The sequence below is a fragment of the Xenia sp. Carnegie-2017 genome, unplaced genomic scaffold, assembly GCF_021976095.1.
Source record: "Xenia sp. Carnegie-2017 unplaced genomic scaffold, XeniaSp_v1 HiC_scaffold_1, whole genome shotgun sequence".
In the NCBI taxonomy this organism is placed as follows: Eukaryota; Metazoa; Cnidaria; class Anthozoa; order Malacalcyonacea; family Xeniidae; genus Xenia; species Xenia sp. Carnegie-2017.
Genome location: NW_025813402.1, coordinates 8297763 through 8322783, shown reverse-complemented (window position 1 = coordinate 8322783; position 25021 = coordinate 8297763). Strand labels below are relative to the sequence as shown.

Sequence of the window (25021 nt, the reverse complement as noted above, 5' to 3'; positions counted from 1 at the left end):
TGATACAAATTGCCAGAACTCATGTTCATTGTCTTCTAACAAGTAGTACTATGGACATGTTAGATGACTTGCCTTGTTTACGTTTTGCTGGTAGGCAGATTAATCCCAAGAAAGGTTGACGCTTGTTGCTAGTGTTGTTCAAAACCACTAGACAAAATCTGCCTGCCAGCAAAATGTAAACAAGGCAAGTCGTCTAAAGCTCTCAAAGCACAAAACAAGTCATTTCCTTAATGTTAACAGACAATATAAATATAATCATTGTAACATATTTGAATACATGATGGTGGCAACGTTACTCATGAGTTATTTGCCAAGAAAAACATAACTAGTGTTTTATAGCTCAGCAAGTAAAATAAAACAATTATGAGATCATTCAGAGATCATTCAGAACATATATGTACTCACTCAGTCACGGAAAACACTACAGCCAAAAATCAAATTACCCAGCTTTCGTTTGTGTTTTATTAAAAGTAAGTTGACATCATCGAGATCATATAACTTTAGTTTAGTATGTATAACAATTAACAAAATAGAAAACAAATAAATATCGAGAGACAAAATGAATCATTTGTATACCGGAAGTGTTTAAGTATTCAAGATTCTATATCATAATCACGTAGAAACATTAAGAATATTGTTCACGATTTTGCAATAAAAACACATCACATCATGAATTAGTCAGTCTATCTTTCAGTTTAAGAAAATCAAAATGCTAAAAAGTAAATTCGCACGTGCACAGTTTTGCAAAGCACAAAGTTCAGGGAAATTTACGAATATTGACTAAAAAGCACAATTCTATATTCCACAGACCTTGAAAATTATTGTCATTCTTTCACATCAATACGTTGACTTTATTATCGCAGCAAGTTTGAATAGAATTTCTCGAACCGAAATGATGAACAAGTGCAATATATTCTCGCTATTCTGGGAATAAATTAGTCACACGTCATACGTGACGTCACGCTACGGTCTACAACAATATAGACTGGGTTCTATTTTTCAATTTCTCACTAGATAAATCATGTGTCATATACTGAGTTACATTCAAAAATCTTTTCCCTCAGTCTGAAAGTGCCTGAACCCATTCCTGATGTGTCAAATGGCTTGTATTTTATCGGTGATTCGACAATTCCAAGACACCCAAATGTTGACGAAAGACTTGCCTAATGTTGTTTAAACACAAATACACAGCTAATCCCATTTTGTTGCAGTTTGTCCTAACCTGAAAATCAATACGATTTTCAAACTATTTCCATAAAGATAAAGATACAGTTTTCTTTATCAAACTTACTTGTTCTACGTGAAGAGCAGCACTTTTCATAGTTCTTCATAGAACTTCATGAAGCCAGAGTAATCAGCGTACTCATATATTAATTCTCGAGCATTAAAAATTTCAATAAGTACATCCAAATAATGAGCGACAATCTTCAAATGAAGGACAAGTTAAACACAGGGCCAGATTGAGTCGTGGGCCAAAAGGGCCGGGGCCACCCACCAAAAGCAGCTGAATGGGGCCACCCACCAAAAGCAGCTGAATGGGGCCACCCACCCATTCAGTCAAATTCCTTTCACAAAAAAATACTCTGCTAATCAAAGCAGACACACTCTTCATCTAAAGGGAATTGGAGGTAAAAGTATACTCATTTTAACTCACCCTATTTTCAGCGTTGAGATTTCAGGAAAATCTAGCCGACTTAAACGATGTATCAAGTATTAACTAAGAAAACTCCGCTTTAGCATGGATGAAGCATTCAGTATGCTGTAATTGAGGCTTTAAAATTTGATGAAAATGAACAACAACAAAAAGAAAACTCTTGTCATCGCAAGTTTTTAGGATATTTAATTAGCTTCCCTTAAATTTCTACAACTATGCTATTGCATTTTATGCCTCTTTGAAAGAACTTTTTAAAAAATTACAGAATCAGATGCAAAGATTCCCCCTCCCCAATCATCTCCTCAAAACGTCGTGACAGGGGCTGTTCAAGGTGCAAAGTAAGCCAGCAGTTACCAAAAATAAGCTAGATTCAATGTTAGTAAGTACTCAGGATAATATTGATTATCTTGAAATATTACGTAAATTCTTGGCTGCTTAACATTATCAACTACTGAGTCATACCGTAAGCCAGGGTTTGTGGGATCATTTTTCAAAGGTGGTGCTTTCATCTCTGTTGTTCCTAGTGTATAATCACCGACAAGAACTTTTGCCAGGTACATTTTACATGATGAACCACGTCTTTTTCTGGAGTAATTAATTGAGTAGGAGGCATCATGCGCAAAATATACTCCATGACCATACAGAACTCCTGCAAAAATAAGTTAAACATAAATAACCAATTAATGCGATAGATTTCGAATGTGTTATACAACCCCATTGTCAGATGCTGCGCATAAGGATATCTGAGGTCATGGATAGCCTCATACAATAAATAAACGCTCGGTTTTTTTGCAAGGATTTCTTATGAGAGGAGAGAACAGAAAATTACTTACCATTGACACCGGCAAAGCTTCGGCTTAAATTAGATACGTTTATTGATTCAATATTGGCTGCATCAGTACCGTGGTAGAGTCGCTTTTCGTTTGGTTGAGTTTTCATGGTTTTTTTGAAAGTCATATACCTCGAGTAAAGTTGAGGGTTTTGGATTCTTTCCACTTTTTGAAGTTGTGATTGAAGTCCACCATTATCCATGAAATGACGGAGAACTTCTTGATACTCAGGTGTTGAAGATGAGACACTCACCAGTTTTACCAGTTGATCACTTGGTTGAGATTCCCAGTGCGCGGGTAATGGAGGTTCTTTTTCTGAAAAGTAAAAGTGATCAAAGTATGAAACATGGGAAAACTACAGCCATCACACGAGGAAAAAATACATGAAACAAGGAAACGACAGGGCGTATCCAACGCCTTAAGCAACTTAAATTGCTACAGCTTATGGATTAATAAGATTTTATTTATTAAAAAATTTATAACTAAGGGCATTTTATAGAGGTAATTTGAATTTAAAATTAGAGGTCACAATTTATTTTGCCGAACTTTGAATCCTAACTGAGAAACAAAGAGAGTGGCTAATCTCGCTTTGGCATAAATATATAAATAAATAAATAAATAAATTGTCTTCCCAATAGATCAAAAAGTTCAAAACAACTGCAATCTGTGCTTCCTAAATCTCTAACTTGCTAAAGGCAATTTCAAGAAAATGATATAACCAAGCAATGAAATTTGAGATTATATAAAAATATCATATGTTGTATAAGTTAGTGCTCATGGTCGAAAGTTTAGCTGAAATACCAATCAAACAATCGGTACGAAGAAAGAACTTTTTACCCAATTAATAATTCCACCGTAACATCATTTAGTGTTGTTAACATAAAGTCTTCTTAACTTTAATTCAACTACCTTCAACTACCAGCACACGTGGCTTTTCCTGATCATCACCAAGACCAACTACCGCCTTTATGAAATCTAAAATTCCCTTTTTACCCTGCTGTTGATCACAATAATTGCCAATCATAACCGTTAATTTATCAATAGTTTCCATAACGTTTTTAAGGGCTCCTTCGATTGAAACAGACGAAGGGTTTTGACATGTAATTTTCACTTGCTTTTCTGCAGCCAAACGCTTCAATTCGGTCATGCTTTCACGAACAATCTTTCCAAGATTTTGGTGCTCCACAAATTTACACGTTATATTGTTCTCGATAAACTCCTCGATCTTTCCTACAACGGTACTTATATCTTGATCAAAAAGTGCGTAGAATTGAAATCGTACATTTTCCACAAAATTTTCTCCCATTATGATTGGATAGCGTTCTGCCAAGGTTGCATTATTGTCTGCATCTATTTGAAAAAGAAATATAAGTAAGAAAATTGCATCACAAGACAAATATTTTAAACCCTATTGTTAACTATTAGGCTGTTTATCCGTTTTCTTACCGAGGACTTGACCATTTTGAACGCGTGCCATCGTAAGTTTTAATGTTAACTAGTAAGTTGATCAACACAAAACACAAAAAATAGACTGCAGCGGGGCTTTTGAAAAGCTTCAAGAAAGGATAACAATCAGAGAAATAAGTTTGGTTCGATAACACTTTCCCGCAAACTACCTTTATGCAATTTAAAAGAAGACTTGTTTTTTTTTACTTCTTAAATGACAAAATGCTGCAAATACAGTTATTCTTTTTCTTCCAAAGGATCATTGCAAAATTGATTGTTTCTTTAACTCAAGTAGAAATTTTTCTATTTCAGGTCACGATCTTTAGTGGAAAAGTCATATTTTAGACGTCAGTTTGATTTAAAAGAAAACAAAACTTTATGAACAGAATTTGAAAACAGTAGCTAAATTGCTTTTATTGCACGGGTGTATTTACTAACCTTTTGATTTTACATACGCTTTTGAACGTTCACTTTTGTCAAATCTAATCAACCGAATTTCCTTCAATGTGCTATTTGAATAAGAAGAGCTGAACTGAATAAATGTTTCTCTCATACTGCGTAAAACAACATCTTCTGGAAACTTGTGTTTTCCACTTCCAATCAAAGGCATTGCCAAAGATTTCACAGAAAGTCGGAGACATTCCATTAAAATTTTCATTATAAGACGAGGTAAAAACTAGAAAATGGAAAATAGCCAATAAAAGATTGACAATTGACATGCCCTATATGGCACTGAATAAGAAGTCAGGTACAATGAGCGCGTTCCTGTACTTTCTGTTAAGTGTTATAAACTTCATCACTCGATATTTTGATGAATGTTTAGACAATGAAAATTAGTTCAAAATTACCAATATGTTGAGTGTCAAATTGAGGAAAGATTCCACGTTTATTCAATGCTGAAGTAGCACTTTCAACTTACACGGTGTACTTTGTAACCATTGATTTTATGATTTCCACTTTAGCTTTTATAATTAAATCAAGTTTATGTTTTACGTTTTTGTCACTTAGATTGGGTATCAAAATCAAGAAAAGCATTTTTAGAGAGCTATTTGCCTAGTAGTAACTTCAATATAGACTACATCGAGAACAATTTTATTATATATGAATACCCTCCCAAGTATCGAGGCTAGCTACGACCATGACAACGTTTAAAGGTACTTACATTCTCATCTCGATCTTTACTGTTCCAGTCACAACACACCGCATGTATAACATATTTACAGCTTAAGTTCCCACCAATTGTCGTGACGATTTCACCATTTGGAATGTTGGAATTACTTTTACATTCAGCCTTATATAATGATCCACCAACATCATTTAATGCACGACCTATCTCGGTGGGATTGTTGAGATCAGATGTCGCAGAATTTACCAGAACGTCGGCCTAAACAAATATAGAAACAAAGATACTTTTTCAGTCACATTTTGCACTGTTCATGGTCAAGAGTGAAGCCATCACGAGAAACTTAAATTAAGACACAGCATAATAGGTTGCAAAGATAAAGTCCGATAAAAAACTGCAAGGCCCAAACAATTTATTTTTTGAATTTTATGTTATAAAACTTAACATATTACGGCCGTTGATTGCAAGCACACTTTAAATACCAAAGACAACATGAACATAATATGTTCTTCAGATTTTATCACGCTACATATTTCTAAGATGAGTTTTTCAAAAAGAAACAAACGGAAAGCAAGAGGTATTTCCTATTTTCGAAATTTTCTGTAGACAAGATGAGCCATCTTTTGGCTAATAATATAATTTATCGAAAAATCACATTCATTCCATATTTTTACCTTCTCCTCGGCAATATTCCCATACTTCCATAAGACATACAGACCTTCTTTGGTTATGAAATCGCAAACATTGAAAAGATCTGATGGGTTTGATGAACCACTCGCGCTGGTTGATGGGATATTTTTCTTTTGATTTGCTGTGACTTCTTGTATACTCTTAATTTCAATGAGTACATTCGTTTCATTTTCGATACCTCTTAAATTTCGCTGACCATTCTCTGAAAAAATCAGCGTTCTAAGACCAACACGGGAAATATCATTTAATTTTATCACAACTTTATCTTTCATTTCAAAAAGCCTGCTACAAGCGCCTTCAACTCCATTTTTTGTTCCTTTGATAACACATTCTCCATCTCGAATGTCAATATTCACTTGCTGGTCGTTCTTTAAAGCATCAATCTCATCTGTCATAAGTTTCTTCATGAAAAGAGCAACACCTTTACTTAAGTTCTGCCTTCTGCTGACTAATTTGTGCGTTCTGATAAGACGTCGAATTTTATAAGAGTAACTTTTAACAAGATTTTCAGCGCCGTATAAATGTATTTGACATAGCATGTCATCAGCATCATTGAAAATGAGTTGTTCAGCTTTCATGGATCTCGACAAATCACACCATTCTTTTGAAGAAAATATGTGTTCATTTCCAGCAGGCAAAGGTATGGTTTCTCTGTCTATTCTCAAATAAAAACACGTTTTTACCGCTTCACATTCTTTGGAAGAAGAAGCAACAATCCTGACACTGCAATTCGATGAAATCGAATAATGATAAGCGATATTCTTCTTTGATAAAAATGTGTCGACATACTTTTGTCCAGCAGTCTCCGATATAAAGCTTACGAACTCCTTAGGCAATCTTGTTTCGAACACTTGAAGGCTACATAACAGCTGATCTAACTGTTGTGCCCCATCGCGTATTGCTATCTCTGTCCCAACAAAACAAACTTTTTCTCTTGAATCAATAACAGTTGCTTCGACCAATCCAGGATTTGCTTGCTTAATTTTTCGTAAGATTTGGTTCTTTTCAACGAAATTAACAAAATCTACAGATTTGACGTCCACATATTTCACGAGCTGTTTTGGTTTTTCATGCTCTCCGGACTTTGGTTCCTTAGTAATTGTCTGACCAATGTTAGGTTCGCTATCCTGGTTTTTTTGGTGTTTGCAAGCAATAGAAAAACCTTCAGAAAGATGACGATTATGTTCACTCTTTGACGGAAAGGTGGCTAGCAAAGATAAAATATTAAAATATGAAGAAAATAATTGTGAGTGCTAACGTAGACGTTGTCACTTCAAAAAGATTTACAACTGACGTTCTTGACAAACGTCAGTATCCTTGCACATTTTGATAAAACAAGATCCAGTTTGGTGAAATCAATGAATCATCATTGTAGTTAAATGCAAGCATATTACGACCAAGCATACTCATATCTCATAGCTCTCAACCTTGCAAGAATTTCTCAAAATCCTCATCGTAATCAGCAAGGTCAGCATTGGACCAAAACTCTGTAGGTCTAAAAAACAACTTTGCTTTTAATGGCGAGAAATAAGACGATTGTGCGGCAATCGATAAAAGCTAGTAGAGAATCGCTAAATTATTAAATGTTATCCTTTATAAAGCTGATATGAAGTTTAAGTGAAAAGGATTTTTAAAAATGAAAACCAGAAGAAAATTTAAAGGTTGTTTATAAGAAGTTTCCTCTTTGTCAGAATAATGAGTCAACAGAATAAAAGCCCTGGTTGTTTACAGTTATATATCCATAGGAAATCCATCTTAACAAAGATACATCCTGCAATTGTTATCTTAGTTTTGATGCAAACTATTTTCATCTGGAATCTAAGTAACACTTGAGAATCAAAACTTACGGGTAAGGTACGAGGTATTGTTCCAGGTACATCTGCTGGTATAAAAGTTCTTCATCATTTTCATACGCATTCTCGTCGTAAACTTCTTGAGCGCCGCTATCGATCGCAAAGTCGTTCCACTCGTCTAAAATAAGAAAGAACTACATAACACTGTAATATGAAATTAGAGTACATTTTGATCCCCTATAATCTTCTTTTCTTAATCTTTTCTGTCTGTATCTGCGAACCTTGAAAAAATGATCTAGTTACTAATATACCATTTAATGGAAATGTTTTTTTCACACATCTGTTTATCATTCACAAACTTACTTCTAACCATATAACGTTTAGCATTCAAAACTACAATGCACTCTCTTCGAACGGAGACAAATTTTTGAAGCGTTGAAAACGTTGTGGTCCTAGACTGTCAGTTTGAAGCTAAATACCACTATTTAGATAACGAAAACGAGACATGTAATCTGCAACGTTATTAACATTACCTTCATTTAGTACAGGTATGTCACTTTCTTGTTCCTCTTCTAACATTCCCCTTATGTTCTAAACATTAAACGTTCAAATTCAGTAACATAAAAGCGGCCATAAATGATAGTGAAACATGCAAGAGCATAATTACAATATAATGTGCTGCCTGAAGGTATTGAAGTTCCAATCGATTGCAGTAGATCGCTAAGTTATTTTAGCGGCATAATTATTTGTATGTAATAATTATTTAAGACCAAATGATTATAAATTATATGAACGTGTACAATTTTATCCCAATTGCAACAATACTCAATGAAAAAATGTAATTACTGGAATGAAAATGGAGGTTTCTTGTGTAGCAAACAAATCTGATACTGATACTGAAGCTTCCGCGAGACCCCAGTTGGCTTCTTTCAACTCACAAACACGATGAAATAACACTCGAGCAGTACTGAAATTCAAAAAACCAAAATAAATTTTCGCATCATATCACGTTTTTCAACCCTAAATTCTCTCTAACGCAGCAACCACATCAGATATGCCAATTTTGTAGCTTTGGCAAACTAAGACTTCAACGTCATCATAAAGAAAACACGATTAGTTTTCAGTTTCAAATTTTGCCAATTAAAGCCGTATAATACAAATAGGAGCATACTTTACGTTAGTTTAAGACAGTGGCAAAGCCAGCCCGATTGTTTAGTCTATGCAGCCACGTAAATTTTTGTGTGTTCGCACCATTGAACTAAAATACAAGGAAGGCTACCTGAAGCACCTAATTGAAGCCTAATCTTACACCCAGACACGCGTGTTTAGTGTTCCGAGATTCCCTCGCCTAGTGACAATTGATTGAACTACACACACGTGTCTGGGTGTAGTCTCGCGTGGTCGGGTGTAAGATTTGGCTTCAAAAAATTATTAGGCTTTTGTATTACAGGTAGCGTTCCATGTATTTTAGTTCAATGGTCGCACACTGTGAAAACAATATGGTGATAATAATCTGATATCAACATAGCATGCAGGACCAAAACTTGCCGGTTGGTTTCGCTACTGGAGTAAGGGGCACACCTGTCAACAAGTTCATCAACTGCCAACTGTTTTACAGAATGAAATAACTCGTTCCCTTGATCAAGCAAGCCTCCAGTCAACTTAAGAAATAAAGAAAACTCACATAAGTTTTATGTCTTGCACCTTGTCAAGTTTATGCGTACAAAACGGTTGGGTGCAATTGAACAAAGTACGTAACACAGAGATTAGATAGCAGATAAAATATGGCAGCATGTTGATTTGATCGTATAAAACGTACGAGCAGTCACAACAACATTTAAAATGTCGTTTCGTTTCATTAACGTAACGTAACGTAACGTTTCATTAGCGCTCAAAAGTTTTCAAATGCATTCATTTCCGGCGGTTTATTTAAGAGGCGATAATATTAAGAATTTAATCATAAATGCAAACAATGGCAAAAGATGGGCGGTGCATTTTAGAGCATAAAAAATCATCTTTTCTAAACATGGCAAATCAGATATCCATTGAAGTATAACTTGATGAGATTTGCACAAGCAGAGTTGTCAAATGGTTGTTTTTTTCGTTAGTAACGTCATTTTCTCAACCTACATGAGCACACATCAAGTCATCTTCCTGATTTGAACAAACACCCAGTCATCCTCTTAACCTTCACGAAAACACATCTTATCATCTTCTTAGTCAGGACACAATCAAGTCATACTTACTCCTAACTGAATAAAAATCAAGTAATCCTCTCAAACTGAACAAACATCTAGTCATCTTCCAAAACTGAACACAGCTCCAATCATTCTCCTACTCTGAACATAGATCTAGCAATCCTTTTCTGAACACATAACAGATGATCTTCCTAATACGAACACACAATGCACTAATCTTAAAACATTCAAAGCTTCAGCACACAGTACAACGTGACTCATATACAGAAAGACTAATAAAAACAAATAACTCCAAACTTCGAAGGCACCTCAGCATGAACGACATGTGTGAAATCAATTCTCTGGACAAATGAACAAGGAGACGATTATTCTAGTTTGTGCAGCTAAATATTCGCAACATTTTTTAAAGAAAAATAATTACGTGTTTGGTAAACAACTAACCTATCAAATATACTAGATCAAATGCTTTTCGCTCATCAAAAAGAAAAATCAAGACGAACATTAGAGGAGTTCACGACAGCTTAAATAAAACTTACAGTAGCTTCCCTACCTTTAAAAGTTTTCCAGCGGTTATGAGAAGCTTCGAATTGCTACAGCTTAAGAGTTTTTTTAACAAATCTGTGACAACACATAATAATCTACCAGTAGTCTTGTCGTTCTTGTCCTGGATGACAAAAGACAAAAACGAATATGGTGAACAGAAAAAGGATAAACATATGTAAAGTTGAATTTTGACTAAAAATGAAACTGAAATTTCATGGTGATCAAACTTCAAGTTAAAAAATTCTCATGTTGTGTATTTCAGCATTTGTGAACGTTGTGTGACAATACACATACTGAAGTTGCTACTAGAGTAACTTGACGACTACAAATAGTTATTGATATTGTACCTAAAATCGCTCAACATACAATATGTTCGATTCAAGTCCCCTGCCCTCAATGACCTCTAAGTAATTTGAATAGTATATTTTAAATGAATTTTAAAAGGTTACATGCCTCAGATCAGATGAAAAGGATCGAATGCGATCTTTACGTATGCAAACCTTGTAATTTCGAAGCAATTCACTCATAAGAAGCGCAAAATTACATGCTCTTTCTGGATCGCTTTCAATTGTGTTGTCAAACATGGTATTTTCTTTACTACACCTAAAAAATTAAACAGCCTTGCATGTACATTCTTGCATGTAAATGGTTAATGAGGTTCTTTATGTACGTATATGATCATCAGGATGTTATATTTTTTCACAATACGCATTTAGAAAAGTTCATTTTTATCTACAGTAATTACCTACAAGCATAATATAACATCAATGGACTATATTTTAATGGACTGTTTCCATTTAAAGAACAAAAAAAAAACACGTTTGAGTGTATCTGCCGTAACAAACTGGTTAAAAACGTGAAGGAAGTCAATTTTAACAATTATTTCGATAAATTAGGAAAAAATTAAGGCTAAATGAATCAATTCAATATTTGATAAAGTTAAACACAAACGTCCATTTGACATTTTTAAAAACAATGGAATATAACAATAAAATAGCGCACACAAAAATGACATTAAAACTCTAGTTATAGCACAGTTTCGTTGAGCCATGCAAAGAAATGCCAAAAAAGAAGTTTAAATGAAAAATGAAAATAGTTCAAAGTGCTACAGAGTGCAGGTTTACCTTTTCAAAAAAAAATTTCGAAATGGAATCGAGTCCATTGCGTTGACCACCAAGTATCTATCCATATGTGCAGCCAATCTTGATCCAGTATATTGAAAATGACGGTATGCTACACACTATACCCAACATATATTACATATTTATAATGCTCTAAGCTATATACAATCCATTACAAAATGAAACAGCGAGAATTCTTACCTTTTCAAAGAGTATATCTGACACCAATGTCATGTCGTTTTCATCTTTTAAATGCAATAACAAATAGCTAACAGTAGCTTCTGCAATTTCATCAAACAAACCAGGATCTTCAGTAAGTTGTTTTACTTTAATAGTCATAAAGTTTACAATGGTATTCGATCTTTCCTCAGCGGTTTCTTTGTGTACTGGAAAACGTCTTCCAGGAATAAATTCGGGAGCATTAACAGCTGTAACAAGTGTATTTGAAGGTCTAGCCTGTACTTGCTGAGATTTTGGAACAAATTCAGGATTATTAACAGATTTCCACAAATCACTTCCTTGTATTTCAGTTTGATGATCTTGTTCTTTGATTTCTTTTACGTCTAGGAGAGGGAAATATACAAACACCTTATATATTATGGTATGGTAGTGGAGAGGGGTGCCATTGGTTGGTGTCTTATGAGTTGCTATTGAAAAATGTGCACATGCTCAAATTCATTGCAGATCATGTGTTTAATGAGTGATAAAGCAAATTCATAATGGTACAAATTAGCAAAAATTAGGTCAAAGAAGCATTGTTGCAATGGTGCCAAATCTGAGATAATTACTGTTTGTAAAATAACTCATTGTCAAAGAATACAAAATATATAATCAAATTTCCAAGCAACTTCTGGTTTTTCTTTTAAAGCAAGTTTCATGTAGCTACAGTTAGTGTAGTAAAAAAGATTTGTTAACATTTAGTTTTTTAATTTCTAAATTAAAAATGACTTTTTGCATACGTTGAAACTATTAGTGCATATAAATGACTTTGCTTGTAAACCACTTTTGCATACAAACCACTTTCATATACAAACAACTTTTGTATACAAACAACTTGCACACGTAAAGGTAATAGGGCAACATATGAAGTTTGGTTTTAATGTATTAGCCAAAAACATTTTTCATTACAGCAAAGTTTCTAGGAGAAGATTCAATGAGGTAAAGTTTCATTAATTATTTAATTTATTTCTTGCCCTCGACTTTCTACAATTTTTGTAACAATGTTTGATTAGCTGAAAAAGATATAATGTTGTTGCATTTTCACCTAAAATAATGAAAATTGCATAAACCTGATAGTTCTTCAATAAAGGATAGGGGATTTAATTTGTTAAAGAACTGACTTCCATTGAAAAAACAGTTGTAAGCCGTTTTCATGTAAAGTTGTCAATGGAAGGACAGTTGATTGTGGGAATCAATCACTTCAATTTGGAAAAAGTATCAATTTTTCATTGTTGTTTATTTCTCAAGAGATTTCCCAAAAACTTAAAAAATAGTTTCATTTTAGCAAATACTTTGCAGAATCATTTTGGTATTGGGTTCTAAATGATACGTAAATATCAAAACCAGGCTATATGACAAATGTTGTTGAGGTATGTCTGATCATTCTGATGATACAAAAAAACTTAGTAACTTGAACAAAAATGATAAACTTAGTTTGTTAAAGACGTCATGTTTCAAAAATTTTAAGGATTTCTAAGCAAATATACGTAAGTAATAAATTCTTGCAGAAGCTTTTTTAATGAAACCTTTTGCTAAATACAAGACCATTTGTTGTAATTACATTATAAAAACAAAAAATAATGCCAAAAATTATTGCAACAGCTCTGAGAGTTGCGCTGTTTAATGCATTCTTGTAAACTCATAATTGATCAGTGGGTAATAGTCATAAATATTTCGATAAATCATAAGAGTAAGACTTTCGTGATTGATGGTGATTCAACGATAAAACTCATGCACAATTTAACTAATTTTAATAAATACTGACCGGCCAAAGGCTCCAAGCTCAGACTGCTGTCGTCCTTTGCAGATTGCTGTACTGTTGAAACAGGTGGTTTTTCATCTTTAGGACTAAGAGTACTATCTTCCAAATTCAGATTTTTAGAAGTAATAATGAATTCACCAGGTTTTCTCAAAGGCCCATGTGGTTTCTTTCCTCCTCTTCCACTTTCACGACCACGACCACGACCACGACCAGCAGACAAACTCATTGCTGATATTTTACTAGCATTATTTCCAACAATAATATCCGTTTCTCAAGTGGAGTTGACGAAGCTCTGAAACTAAAAGTTGCCATACTGAATTCAAATAAATCAAATTCCAAACAATGCAAATTTTGTACTTGTTATATCCACTTTTATCCTTCTGTATCCCTTCCCCCATTGCATTTAAGCACAGCATACCCAAGAAAACTTTCACAATGGGTGAAATACTACAAAAAAATAAAACAGGGACTGCAGAGCTAGTTCAAGATGGGAGGGAGGAAGTAGGTCGCTATATTTCAAAAAAGAAATAGCTTGTTCATAAGAGAGGGCACGGGCATCGACGCGTCTCTGGTCAAGGATGGCTGTTAATAAGGAAAACAGGCTTCAAACTTTTATGCTCCTTGGTACAACCTTCATTTTTCAATAAATTTGTAAAACGTTGCCCAATAAAACGTCATCCTTATAAATGATTACTTTTCATTAAACAGAGACAACATTGTGCCTGTCACCTGACGTCACAATTTATTGTGGGTTTATACATTATTTAATAAAGCCGTGTGGTTGCCGGCTTAGAATTGCGCCAACGTATCCTCTGCGTGTCGTAAAAGACGACTAAAAGGGGTTGGTGTAAGGAAGGGCATCCTACCGTAAAACTTTTGCTCCAACAAAAATTCATGAACTTTGGAAAAGAAGACATGGCCCCCAGTTCCCGGCAGCTCTACATTGGGCAGGGGGTGCGAAGAATCTCCGGATCGAATGTTGGTGGAAGTGTCACCCTTCGGGTAAGCACAGTGAACGTTGGGACAATGAAGGGAAGGAGTGCAGAAGTGGCGGACATGTTGAAGAGAAGGAAAGTTGATGTGTGTGGGTTTCAGGAGGTAAGGTTTAAAGGTGAAGGTACGAGAGTCATAAAGGGTGAAGATAATGGAGCGAGATTTAAGTGGTTTTGGAAGGGAAACGGAAGTGGCACGAATGGTGTTGGCTTTGCGATAAGAGAGGATTGGGCGAAGTCGGTTGTAGCAGTGAAGAGAGTTTCGGACAGAGTCCTGAGAGTTGATGTAGTTATTGAGGCCGAAGTTGTGAGTTTCGTTGTGGTGTATGCTCTGCAGGTTGGACGAAGCGCGGAGAAGGAAAACTACGACAGCGTGTATGCAGTGAGAGCAGACATTAGAGGGCGATGTGTGATGCTTGGTGATTGGAACGGTCATGTGGGAAGCGTAAGAAAAGGATACTGTGCGCATGGAGGTTTTGGAGTTGGTGATATGAATGCTGAAGGCGAGGCGATACTGGAGTTAGCAGCGAGTTGTGGGATGGTGGTAGTGAATACGTGGTTTATAAAAAGAAAGCAAGCTTGTGACGTATGAATCTGGTGACAGTAGGACGGTGGTGGATTATATACTGGTGAATGAAGAAGAGGGAAAACGTGAAGGATGCAAAAGTGATTGCAGGAGAAGAATGTGTGACCAGCACAAGCTGCTGGTCATGGACTGGAGAATCAGGAAGGTGAGAGAAAGGTTGAGGGTAAAGGTAGGCTTAAGCCATGGAAGTTACGATCGAATGAAGGGAAGCAGTGTTTCCGTGACGAAATTGCGACATTGAATGTTGAGGTGAGACGGTGGAGGAGCGATGGACGTGCTGGAGAAGGGTGTTTTAAAGGCAGCGGAGAAGGTATGTTGTAGAAGTAAAGGCGGTGTAGTAAAAGAACAGGCATGGTGGTGGGATCAACGAGTCAGCGAAGTGATTGGCGCGAAGAAGTTGGCATTTAAAAGGTGGAGAAAGTCGCGGACTGAAGCAGATAGGATCGATTACATCCGGTTCAAGAAAAAGGCGCGAAAGGAGGTGGCTAAAGCGATAGAAAGGCATCAGAAAGAGCTTCTCGTAAAAATGCAGGAGAATGGACGAAAAGCGTTGTTTAGAACGGCTAGAAGCAAGAAGGAGAGGAACGATATTTTGGTGCTCCGGCGTGCAGAACCACGATGGGGAGTTGAAGGTGGAAGACAGGTTAGAAGTGTGGAGGGCGTACTGTGACCGTTTGATGAATGTAGAGAATGAGTGGAATGGAGAAGTTGAAGCGGATGAAGTTTTGGGGCCGTGGGAAACAGTGACTGTTGATGAGGTGGCGGCGGCTCTGCGCAAGATGAAGAAAGGAAAGGCGACGGGACCGAGTGAAGTGGGTAGCGAAATGTTGGACAATGAACTATGCGTGAGAGTTGTGTAATGTAGCGAACGAGGTTTTGAGGGGCTCAAAGATGCCGAGTACATGGAGAAAGAGTCTAGTGGTCCCGCTGTACAAAGGAAAAGGAGCAGCGACGGTATGTGGGAATTACAGGACTATTAAGCTGATGGAGCATGCGTTGAAGATAGTAGAGAGAGTGTTTGAAAGAAGGTTGAGGGAAGTTGTTCGGATGGGGAAGAGCAGTATGGATTCATACCGGGGAGGAACGACGGATGCGTGTTTTGTGTTGAGGCAGCTGCAGGAGAAATTTTGGAGAAGGACAGAGAATTGTATATGGTGTTTGTAGATTTGGAGAAGGCGTTTGATAGAGTTCCGAGAAAGGTGATCGAGTACGCGCTGCGTAAGAAAGGTGTGACAGAGAATATGGTTCGGGCAGTTATGGAGACTTATGAAGGTGTAGAGGCGGTGGTTACGGAGGAAGGTGTTAGATCTGGTGTTTTTGAGGTAAAAGTTGGTGTTCATCAAGGTTCAGTCTTGTCGCCGTTACTGTTTGCTTGTGTGATGGATGTACTGACAGAGGAAGTGAGAAGAAAAGAAGGATGCTGGTGTTTGTTGTATGCAGATGACATTGTCTTGGTGGCGGAGTCGAAGCAGAAAGTCATGGAATGGTACCGAGAATGGAAAACGGCAATAGAAGTCAAGGGACTGAAAGTGAATGAGGCAAAGACGAAGGGCATGAGATGCTCGAGGCAGGTGGAGGTGAAGGACAGTGATAAATGGCCATGTGGTGTGTGGGAAAAGAGTTGGAGTGAATTCGATAATGTGTGGGAAATGCAGTAAGTGGGTTCATGGAAGATGTTCAGGTGTCCGTGGTGCATTGACAAAAGTAACTGATTTTGAGTGCGGGACGTGTCGAAGTGGTGGGCGAGTCGCGATTGAACGGTTTGAACTGGGTGACGTGAGTTTGGAAGGTGTATCGGAGTTTAAATATCTGGGCGATGTGTTAAATGATGGTGGAGGGTGCGAGCAAGCGGTGAGGAACAGAGTTCAAGCAGCGTGGTGGAGTTTAGAGAGTTGTCGGGAATGTTGTGCGGAAAGTCGACTTCGTTGAAGCAGAAGGGAGAATTGTACAAGGCATGTGTTAGAAGTGTTTTGGGATATGGAGCAGAGTGTTGGGCGCCGAAAGCAGAGGACCTGAGAAGATTGGCGTCGACGGAAAGGAGAATGCTTGGGATGATGTGTGGTGTAACGTTGATGGATAGGATTCGAAGTGAAGAGATTAGAAAGAGTTGGTGTTGAGTGTATCGAGAATTGGGTAAGGCGCCAGCGTTTGAGGTGGTTTGGGCATGTGGAAAGGAGGGAAGAAAGTGCTGAAATTCGTAGAACGTTGCATATGAATGTTGATGGAGTCCGCAAACGAGGTAGACCGAGAAAGAGATGGATGGATGCTGTGAACAGTGATATGAAGGCGATGGGTATAACGAGAGATATGGCGAGAGATAGAGACGTTTGGCGTAGAAAAGTTCATGGACCGGTCAACCCCCCTGGCGGGGATTAATACTGGCCGGAATACAAATGTTGTTTGTTTGTTTGTATACATTATTTAATAATCGATAAATTGTAAGTCAACTTTCACCTAAATGGGCGTTTGATCATAACAAACGATATCAATTTATATCCTAGCAATAGCTGCATAGGCAAGGCTGCATTTTTATTATATAGAAACAAGGATTATTGCGGTTGTGGCAAAGCCAGCCCAATTGTTTACCCCAACAATGCAAATTTTTCAGCAAAATTGTTATATATTTCTTCAGAAAATTGATTCCATTCATTGTTTTTTTTCAATGGTTAAGCAAATGCAACAGTAAATGCAAAGTTTTCGAAAACTTTATAGTTATATTTGCGTACGTAGATGAAATCAAACTATATTGAAACCTTATACGAGAATATTGAGAAAATGATACGGGTAAGACACGAGAACGACATGCGTATAAAATAAAACGATACGCGTATGATACGAGAGCGATACGCGTATGATACGAGAACGATACACGTATGATACGAGAACGATACGCATATGATACGAGAACGATACGCGTATCATACGCAAAATTATGTTAACAAATACGTGAGCGGTACTGTACTGCATGTTCTCTATACTGTGATGACGTACTAAATGTACGTTATAAGATTAATAAATCTCCACACAAAACCTTTAGCCATCTCAGATCAAATATTTTTCCTTGAATTGTCAAATGAATCCTTGTCTAATTTCTTCTTCAGCACATGATTTCTTTTCATAATCATCCACATCACTCTATTCTGCGAAGTGGAAGAATTTTAAATTTCTGTAAGTGGACAGTCATCGTTTTGATAAAAGTTGTTGCATCTTTCACACATTATTAATTATTAAGGTTATAGTGCATAAAATTTATTAATAGAGCCTTCAAGATGATACAAATTGCCAGAACTCATGTTCATTGTCTTCTAACAAGTAGTATTATGGACATGTTAGATGACTTGCCTTGTTTACGTTTTGCTGGCAGGCAGATTAATCCCAAGAAAGGTTGACCATTGTTGCTAGTGTTGTTCAAAACCACTAGACCAAATCTGTCTGCCAGCAAAATGTTAACAAGGCAAGTCGTCTGTAGCTCCCAAAGCACAAAAAAGTCATTTCCTTAATGTTAACAGACTATATAAATATAATAATTGTAACATATTTGAATACATGATGGTGACATCGTTACTTATGAGTTATTTGTCAAGAAAAACACAACTAGTGTTTTATAGCTCAGCAAGTAAAATAAAACAATTATGAGTTCATTCATAGAGATCATTCATAGAGATCATTCAGAACATATATGTACTCACCCGAAAATAAAATTACCCAGCTTTCGTTTGTGTTTTATTAAAAGTAAGTTGACATCATCGAGATCATATAACTTTAGTTTAGTATGTATAACAATTAACAAAATAGAAAACAAATAAATATCGAGAGACAAAATGAATCATTTGTATACCGGAAGTGTTTAAGTATTCAAGATTCTATATCATAATCACGTAGAAACATTAAGAATATTGTTCACGATTTTGCAATAAAAACACATCACATCATGAATTAGTCAGTCTATCTTTCAGTTTAAGAAAATCAAAATGCTAAAAAGTAAATTCGCACGTGCACAGTTTTGCAAAGCACAAAGTTCAGGGAAATTTACGAATATTAACCAAAAAGCACAATTCTATATTCAACAGACCTTGAAAATTATTGTCATTTTTTCACATCAATACGTTGACTTTATTATCGCAGCAAGTTTGAATAGAATTTCTTGAATCGAAATGATGAACAAGTGCAATATATTCTCGCTATTCTGGGAATAAATTAGTCACACGTCATACGTGACGTCACGCCTACGGTCTACATCATGATAGACTGGGTTCTATTTTTCAATTTCTCACTAGATAATTCATGTGTCATATACTAAGTTACATTCAAAAATCTTTTCCCTCAGTCTGAAAGTGCCTGAACCCATTCCTGATGTGTCATGACTTAATTGACTTGTATTTTATCGGTGATTCGACAATTCCAAGACACCCAAATGTTGACGAAAGACTTGCCTAATGTTGTTTAAACACAAATACACAGCTAATCCCATTTCGTTGCAGTTTGTCCTAACCTGAAAATCAATATGATTTTCAAACTATTTCCATAAAGATAAAGATACAGTTTTCTTTATCAAACTTACTTGTTCTACGTGAAGAGCAGCACTTTTCATAGTTCTCATAAAATTCGATTTGTAAAAGCTTCGAGAACTTTATGAAGTCAGAGTAATCAGCGTACTCATATATTAATTCTCGAGCATTAAAAATTTCAATAAGTACATCCAAATAATGAGCGACAATCTTCAAATGAAGGACAAGTTAAACACAGGTCCAGATTGAGTCGTGGGCCAAAAGGGCCCGGGCAACCACCACAAGCAGCTGAATGGGGCTACCTTCAACTATCAGTACACGTGGCTTTTCCTGATCATCACCAAGACCAACTACCGCTTTTATGAAATCTAAAATTCCCTTTTTACTCTGCTGTTGATCACAATAATTGCCAATCTTAACCGTTAATTTATCAATAGTTTCCATAACGTCTTTCAGGGTTCCCTCGATTGAAACAGACGAAGGGTTTTGACATGTAATTTTCACTTTCTTTTCTGCAGCCAAACGCTTCAATTCGGTCATGCTTTCACGAACAATCTTTCCAAGGTTTTGGTGCTCAACAAATTTACACGTTATATTGTTCTCGATAAACTCCTCGATCTTTCCTACAGCGGTACTTATATCTTGATCAGAAAGTGCGTAGAATTGAAATCGTACATTTTCCATAAAATTATCTCCCATTATTATTGGATAGCCTTCTCCAAAGGTTGAATTATTGTCTGCATCTATTTGAAAAAGAAATATAATAGAGAAAATTGCATCACAAGACAAATATTTTAAACCCTATTGTTAACTATTAGGCTGTTTATCCGTTTTCTTACCGAGGACTTGACCATTTTGAACGCGTGCCATCTTAAGTTTTAATGTTAACTAGTAAGTTGATCAACACAAAACAAAAAATAAACTGCAGTAGGGCTTTTGAAAAGCTTTAAGAAAGAATGACGATCAGTGAAACAAGTTTGGTTCGATAACACTTTCCCGCAAACTACCTTTATGTAATTTAGAAAAAGACTTGTTTTTTTTACTTCTTAAATGACAAAATGCTGCAAATACAGTTATTCTTTTTCTTCCAAAGGATCATTGCAAAATTAATTGTTCCTTTAACTCAAGTACAAATTTTTCTATTTCAGGTCACGATCTTTAGTGGAAAGGTCATATGTTAGAGGTCAGTTTGATTTAAAAGAAAACAAAATTTATGAACAGAATTTGAAAATAGTAGCTAAATTTCTTTTATTCCACGGCTGTATTTACTAACCTTTTGACTTTACAGACGCTTTTGAATGTTCACTCTTGTCAAACCTAATCAACCGAATTTCCTTCAATGTGCTATTTGGATAAGAAGCGCTGAAACTGAATAAACGTTTCTCTCATACTGCATAAAACAACATCTTCTGGAAACTTGTGTTTTCCACTTCCAATCAAAGGCATTGCCAAAGATTTCACAGAGCGTCGACGACATTCCAGTAAAATTTTCATTATAAGACGAGGTAAAAACTAGAAAATGGAAAATAGCCAATAAAAGATTGACAATTGACATGCCCTACATGGCACTGAATAAGAAGTCAGGTACAATGAGCGCGTTCCTGTACTTTCTGTTAAGTGTTATAAACTTCAACACTCGATATTCTGATCAATGTTTAGACAATGGAAATTAATTCAAAATTACCTATATGTTAAGTGTCAAATTGAGGAAACGTTCCACGTTTATTCAATACTGAAGTAGCACTTTCAACTTACACGGTGTACTTTGTAACCTTGGATTTTATGATTTCCACTTTAGCTTTTATAAGTAAATCAAGTTTACGTTTTACATTTTTGTCACTTAGATTAGATATCAAAATCAAGAAAAGCATTTTTAGAGAACTATTTGCCTAGTAGTAACTTTAATATAGACTACATCGAGAAAAATTTTACTATGTTGGTATGGCGCTGGATTAATTTTATCTGCACTTGCATTCTATGATCAATGAAAAGCCATTTGACGTAGGACGTACAATGACGTAACCACTCGATAATAGGGGAAAGATTCATACATTAACGTTTTGCCGTAACTTGCATATATGTATATCCCCCCAATTATTGAGGCTAGCTACGACCATGACAACGTTTAAAGGTACTTACATTCTCATCTCGATCTTTACTGTTCCAGTCACAACACACCGCATGTATTACATATTTACAGCTTAATTTCCCACCAATTGTCGTGACGATGTCACCATTTGGAATGTTGCAATTAGTTCTACATTCAGCCTTATATAATGATCCACCAACATCATTTAATGCACGACCTATCTCGGTGGGATTGTTGAGATCAGATGTCGCAGAATTTACCAAAACGTCGGCCTAAACAAATATAGAAACAAAGATACTTTCTCAGCTACATTTTGCATTGTTCATAGTCGAGAGCGGAGCCATCACGAGAAACTTAAATTAAGACACAGCATAATAGGTTGCAAAGATAAAGTCCGATAAAAAACTACAAGGCCCAAACAATTTATTTTTTGAATTCTATGTTATAAAACATAACATATTACGGCCGTTGATTGCAAGCACACTTTAAATAACAAAGACAACATGAACATAATATGTTCTTTAGATTTTATCAGGCTACATATTTCTAAGATGAGTTTTTTCAAATAGAAACAAACGAAAGCAAGAGGTATTTCCAATTTTCGAAATTTTCAATTGACAAGATGAGCCATCTTTTGGCTAATAATATAATTTATCGAAAAATCACATTCATTCCATGTCTTTACCTTCTCCTCGGCAATATTCCCATACTTCCATAAGACATACAGGCCTTCTTTGCTTATGAAATGGCAAACATTGAAAGGATCTGATGGGTTTGATGAGTCACTCGCGCTGGTTGATGGGATATTTTGCTTTTGATTTGCTGTGACTTCTTGTACACTCCTAATTTTAATGAGTACATTTGTTTCATTTTCGATGCCTCTTAAATTTCGCAGACCGTTCTCTGAAGACATCAGCGTTCTAAGACCAACACGGGAAATATCATTTAATTTTATCACAACTTTATCTTTAATTTCAAAAAGCCTGCTACAAGCGCCTTCAACTCCATTTTTTGTTCCTTTGATAACACATTCTCCATCTCGAATGTCAATATCCACTTGCTGATCGTTCGCTAAAGCATAAATCTCATCTGTCATAAGGATTTTCATGAAAAGAGCAACACCTTCACTTAAGTTCTGCCTTCTGCTGACTAATTTGTGTGTACTGATAAGACGTCGAATTTTACAAGAGTAACGTTCAACAAGATTTTCAGCGCCGTATAAATGTATTTGACAGAGCCTGTCATCAGCATCATGGAAAATGAGTTGTTCAGCTTTCATGGATCTCGACAAATCAGACCATTCTTTTGAAGAAAATATATGTTCATTTCCAGCAGGCAAAGGTATGGTTTCTCTGTCTATTCTCAAATAAAAACACGTTTTTACCGCTTCACATTCTTTGGAAGAAGAAGCAACAATCCTGACACTGCAATTCGATAAAATCGAATAATGATAAGCGATATTCTTCTTTGATAAAAATGTGTCGACATACTTTTGTCCAGCAGTCTCCGATATAAAGCTTACGAACTCCTTAGGCAATCTTGTTTCGAGCACTTGAAGGCTACATAACAGCTGATCTAACTGTTCTGCTCCATCGCATATTGCTATTCTGTCCAACAAAACAAACTTTTTCTCTTGAATCAACAACAGTTGCCAACAGTTCGACCAATCCAGGATTTGCTTGCTTAATTTTTCGTAAGATTTGGTTCTTTTCAACGAAATTAACAACATCTACAGAGTTGACGTCGACATATTTCACGAGGTGTTTTGGTTTTTCGTGTTCTTCGGACTTTGGTTCCTTAGTAATTGTCTGACCATTGTTAATTTCGCTGTCCGCAAACTTTACCTTAACCAAACCAGGATTGTTTTCTTTAATCGTTCTCAGGAATTGTTGTTTTTCAAGGAAATCATCATGATCAGAAGATGGAACGTCAGCATACCTAACGACTTGCTTTGGTTTTTCGTGTTCTTCTGTCGTCATTCTTATAATGTTTTCAACCAATTTAATAACGGAATCAACATTTTTTTTTCAGTCCAACTACAACGATTTCTTCTTTCTCATGGATAAACCAACAATCAATTTGATCGGAGCGGATTGAATCTATCATACCTTCAACTTTCTTAGAAACAGCGTTCTCAGCTCCTGTGCTAATTTTGAATCTTTTTACACGAAATTGATCAAAAAACTTTTTTGACGTATTCTTGCACTTTTCGGGCCAATTTTTAACGCTGCCCGTATCTGATTGGACGATCTTTACGAAAGCATTACCCTCTGCAAATGGTTGGAGCTCAGCCTTAAAGTTTTTCAGTCTTGCGGCGAGGTCGCACGAAAAAAATTTACGGTTCATCACAAATTTCAAAACATCACAATCAACCTCGACAGTGACGGCTAGAAAAAAAAATCGATTAAAAAAGGAAAATCACATATTCGTACAATGCAAGAGTGTAGCTAGAGTATGGCAATTAAATTCAAGAACTTCTCAAGGACTTTCATATAGCTAGAGTATGGCAACGAAATTCAAGAAATTCTCAAGGACTTTCATATAGCTAGAGTATGGCAATGAAATTCTAGAGCTTCTCAAGGACTTTCAAGAACACGGTATTTGAATAAGACGTTAAATTACATCGAATCAACGAATTCGTAACCATCTTTTTTTTTTATTAAAACCAAGGAACTTTTACAAATCAATTGATAAAAAATGTTTAGGTAAGATGCTTAAAAGTTATAGGCATCAAGATTAAAATTTCATCTTCAACATTAACAAAAGAATATTTGTGAACTAGCTGTAGGCCTTGAATTATTATTTTCAATCACAAAACAAGTCAAGGATATTACGGTGTTTCAAAAATGGATGTGCCTGCAGAAGTCGAAACATCAACAAACGCATGAACTCTGACATTGAAAAGTCAAGCCGTTATACCTGCTAATTTCAGACTTCCCAGAAAGGCATGGACAGTTTTTAAAGCATGGCTGAAGTCGCTTTTCAAGCCAACGACAACAAGTTCTTTTTCGTTTAACGTTATTTTATGGGACTTTAGACTTTCTTGAAGCTGAGGTAATTCTTTCACGATGGAATCGCTAATGCAATCGTCAACTTCAAAGCTCTTCTTCGAAAACATGTTAGCTTTACGAACGAATTCATCGACATCTTTGACATTCTGATCAAAATTTGTCACATTACCAACAAGAATCAACTTTTCCTCATCAAGCCAACAAGCCGCTCCGGATGACGAAACTTTATTTTGAATGGTTATCAACGGTTCACACATCGACTCTTGTGTTTCATTGTCAAATGGAAAAGATTTCTTTTGAAAATAGTCTAGAATGTTTTTATGGAGTCATTACACTTTCTTCTCCAATCTTTTACACGAGAAGCACTTCCTTTGGTCATCTTTATCATTCCATCAAGAAACTCAAACTTAATATCCATACTCGACGACAATTTCTTTAACTGTTCCATGTACTTTT

The 25021-nt window shown here is 36.0% G+C and overlaps 3 protein-coding genes across 4 annotated transcripts; 2 read left to right on the top strand and 1 right to left on the bottom strand.

Annotated features, from left to right (window-relative positions):
* Positions 1-1817: 1817 nt before the first annotated feature.
* Positions 1818-25016, bottom strand: LOC124444751. Of its 2 annotated transcripts, XM_046995403.1 has the most exons (22): positions 24474-25016; positions 22240-23941; positions 21605-21826; positions 20739-20977; positions 18647-20208; positions 17989-18097; positions 13383-13677; positions 11600-11961; positions 11402-11517; positions 10778-10880; positions 10285-10398; positions 9118-9197; positions 8383-8503; positions 8070-8127; positions 7591-7714; positions 7171-7238; positions 5728-6950; positions 5093-5314; positions 4369-4606; positions 3394-3834; positions 2488-2799; positions 1818-2303 (listed from the first exon to the last, which is right to left on the bottom strand). In XM_046995403.1, exons 7-22 carry the CDS (start codon positions 13603-13605, stop codon positions 2005-2007), a joined length of 4104 nt encoding a protein of 1367 aa, XP_046851359.1. In that variant the 5' UTR covers positions 13606-13677; positions 17989-18097; positions 18647-20208; positions 20739-20977; positions 21605-21826; positions 22240-23941; positions 24474-25016; the 3' UTR covers positions 1818-2004. The 2 variants fall into 2 exon arrangements, with proteins under 2 accessions (XP_046851359.1, XP_046851367.1); XM_046995411.1 differs by lacking the exons at positions 17989-18097; positions 18647-20208; positions 20739-20977; ... (1 more) ...; positions 22240-23941; positions 24474-25016 and having other exon boundaries at positions 13383-13707.
* LOC124438560 lies at positions 14295-14963 on the top strand. Its single transcript, XM_046988739.1, has one exon. The coding sequence runs from the start codon at positions 14295-14297 to the stop codon at positions 14961-14963; it is 669 nt and encodes a 222-aa protein (XP_046844695.1).
* Positions 15226-16615, top strand: LOC124438553. Its single transcript, XM_046988727.1, has 4 exons — positions 15226-15589; positions 15645-15773; positions 15823-15911; positions 15986-16615. Exons 1-4 carry the CDS (start codon positions 15226-15228, stop codon positions 16613-16615), a joined length of 1212 nt encoding a protein of 403 aa, XP_046844683.1.
* Positions 25017-25021: the final 5 nt, after the last annotated feature.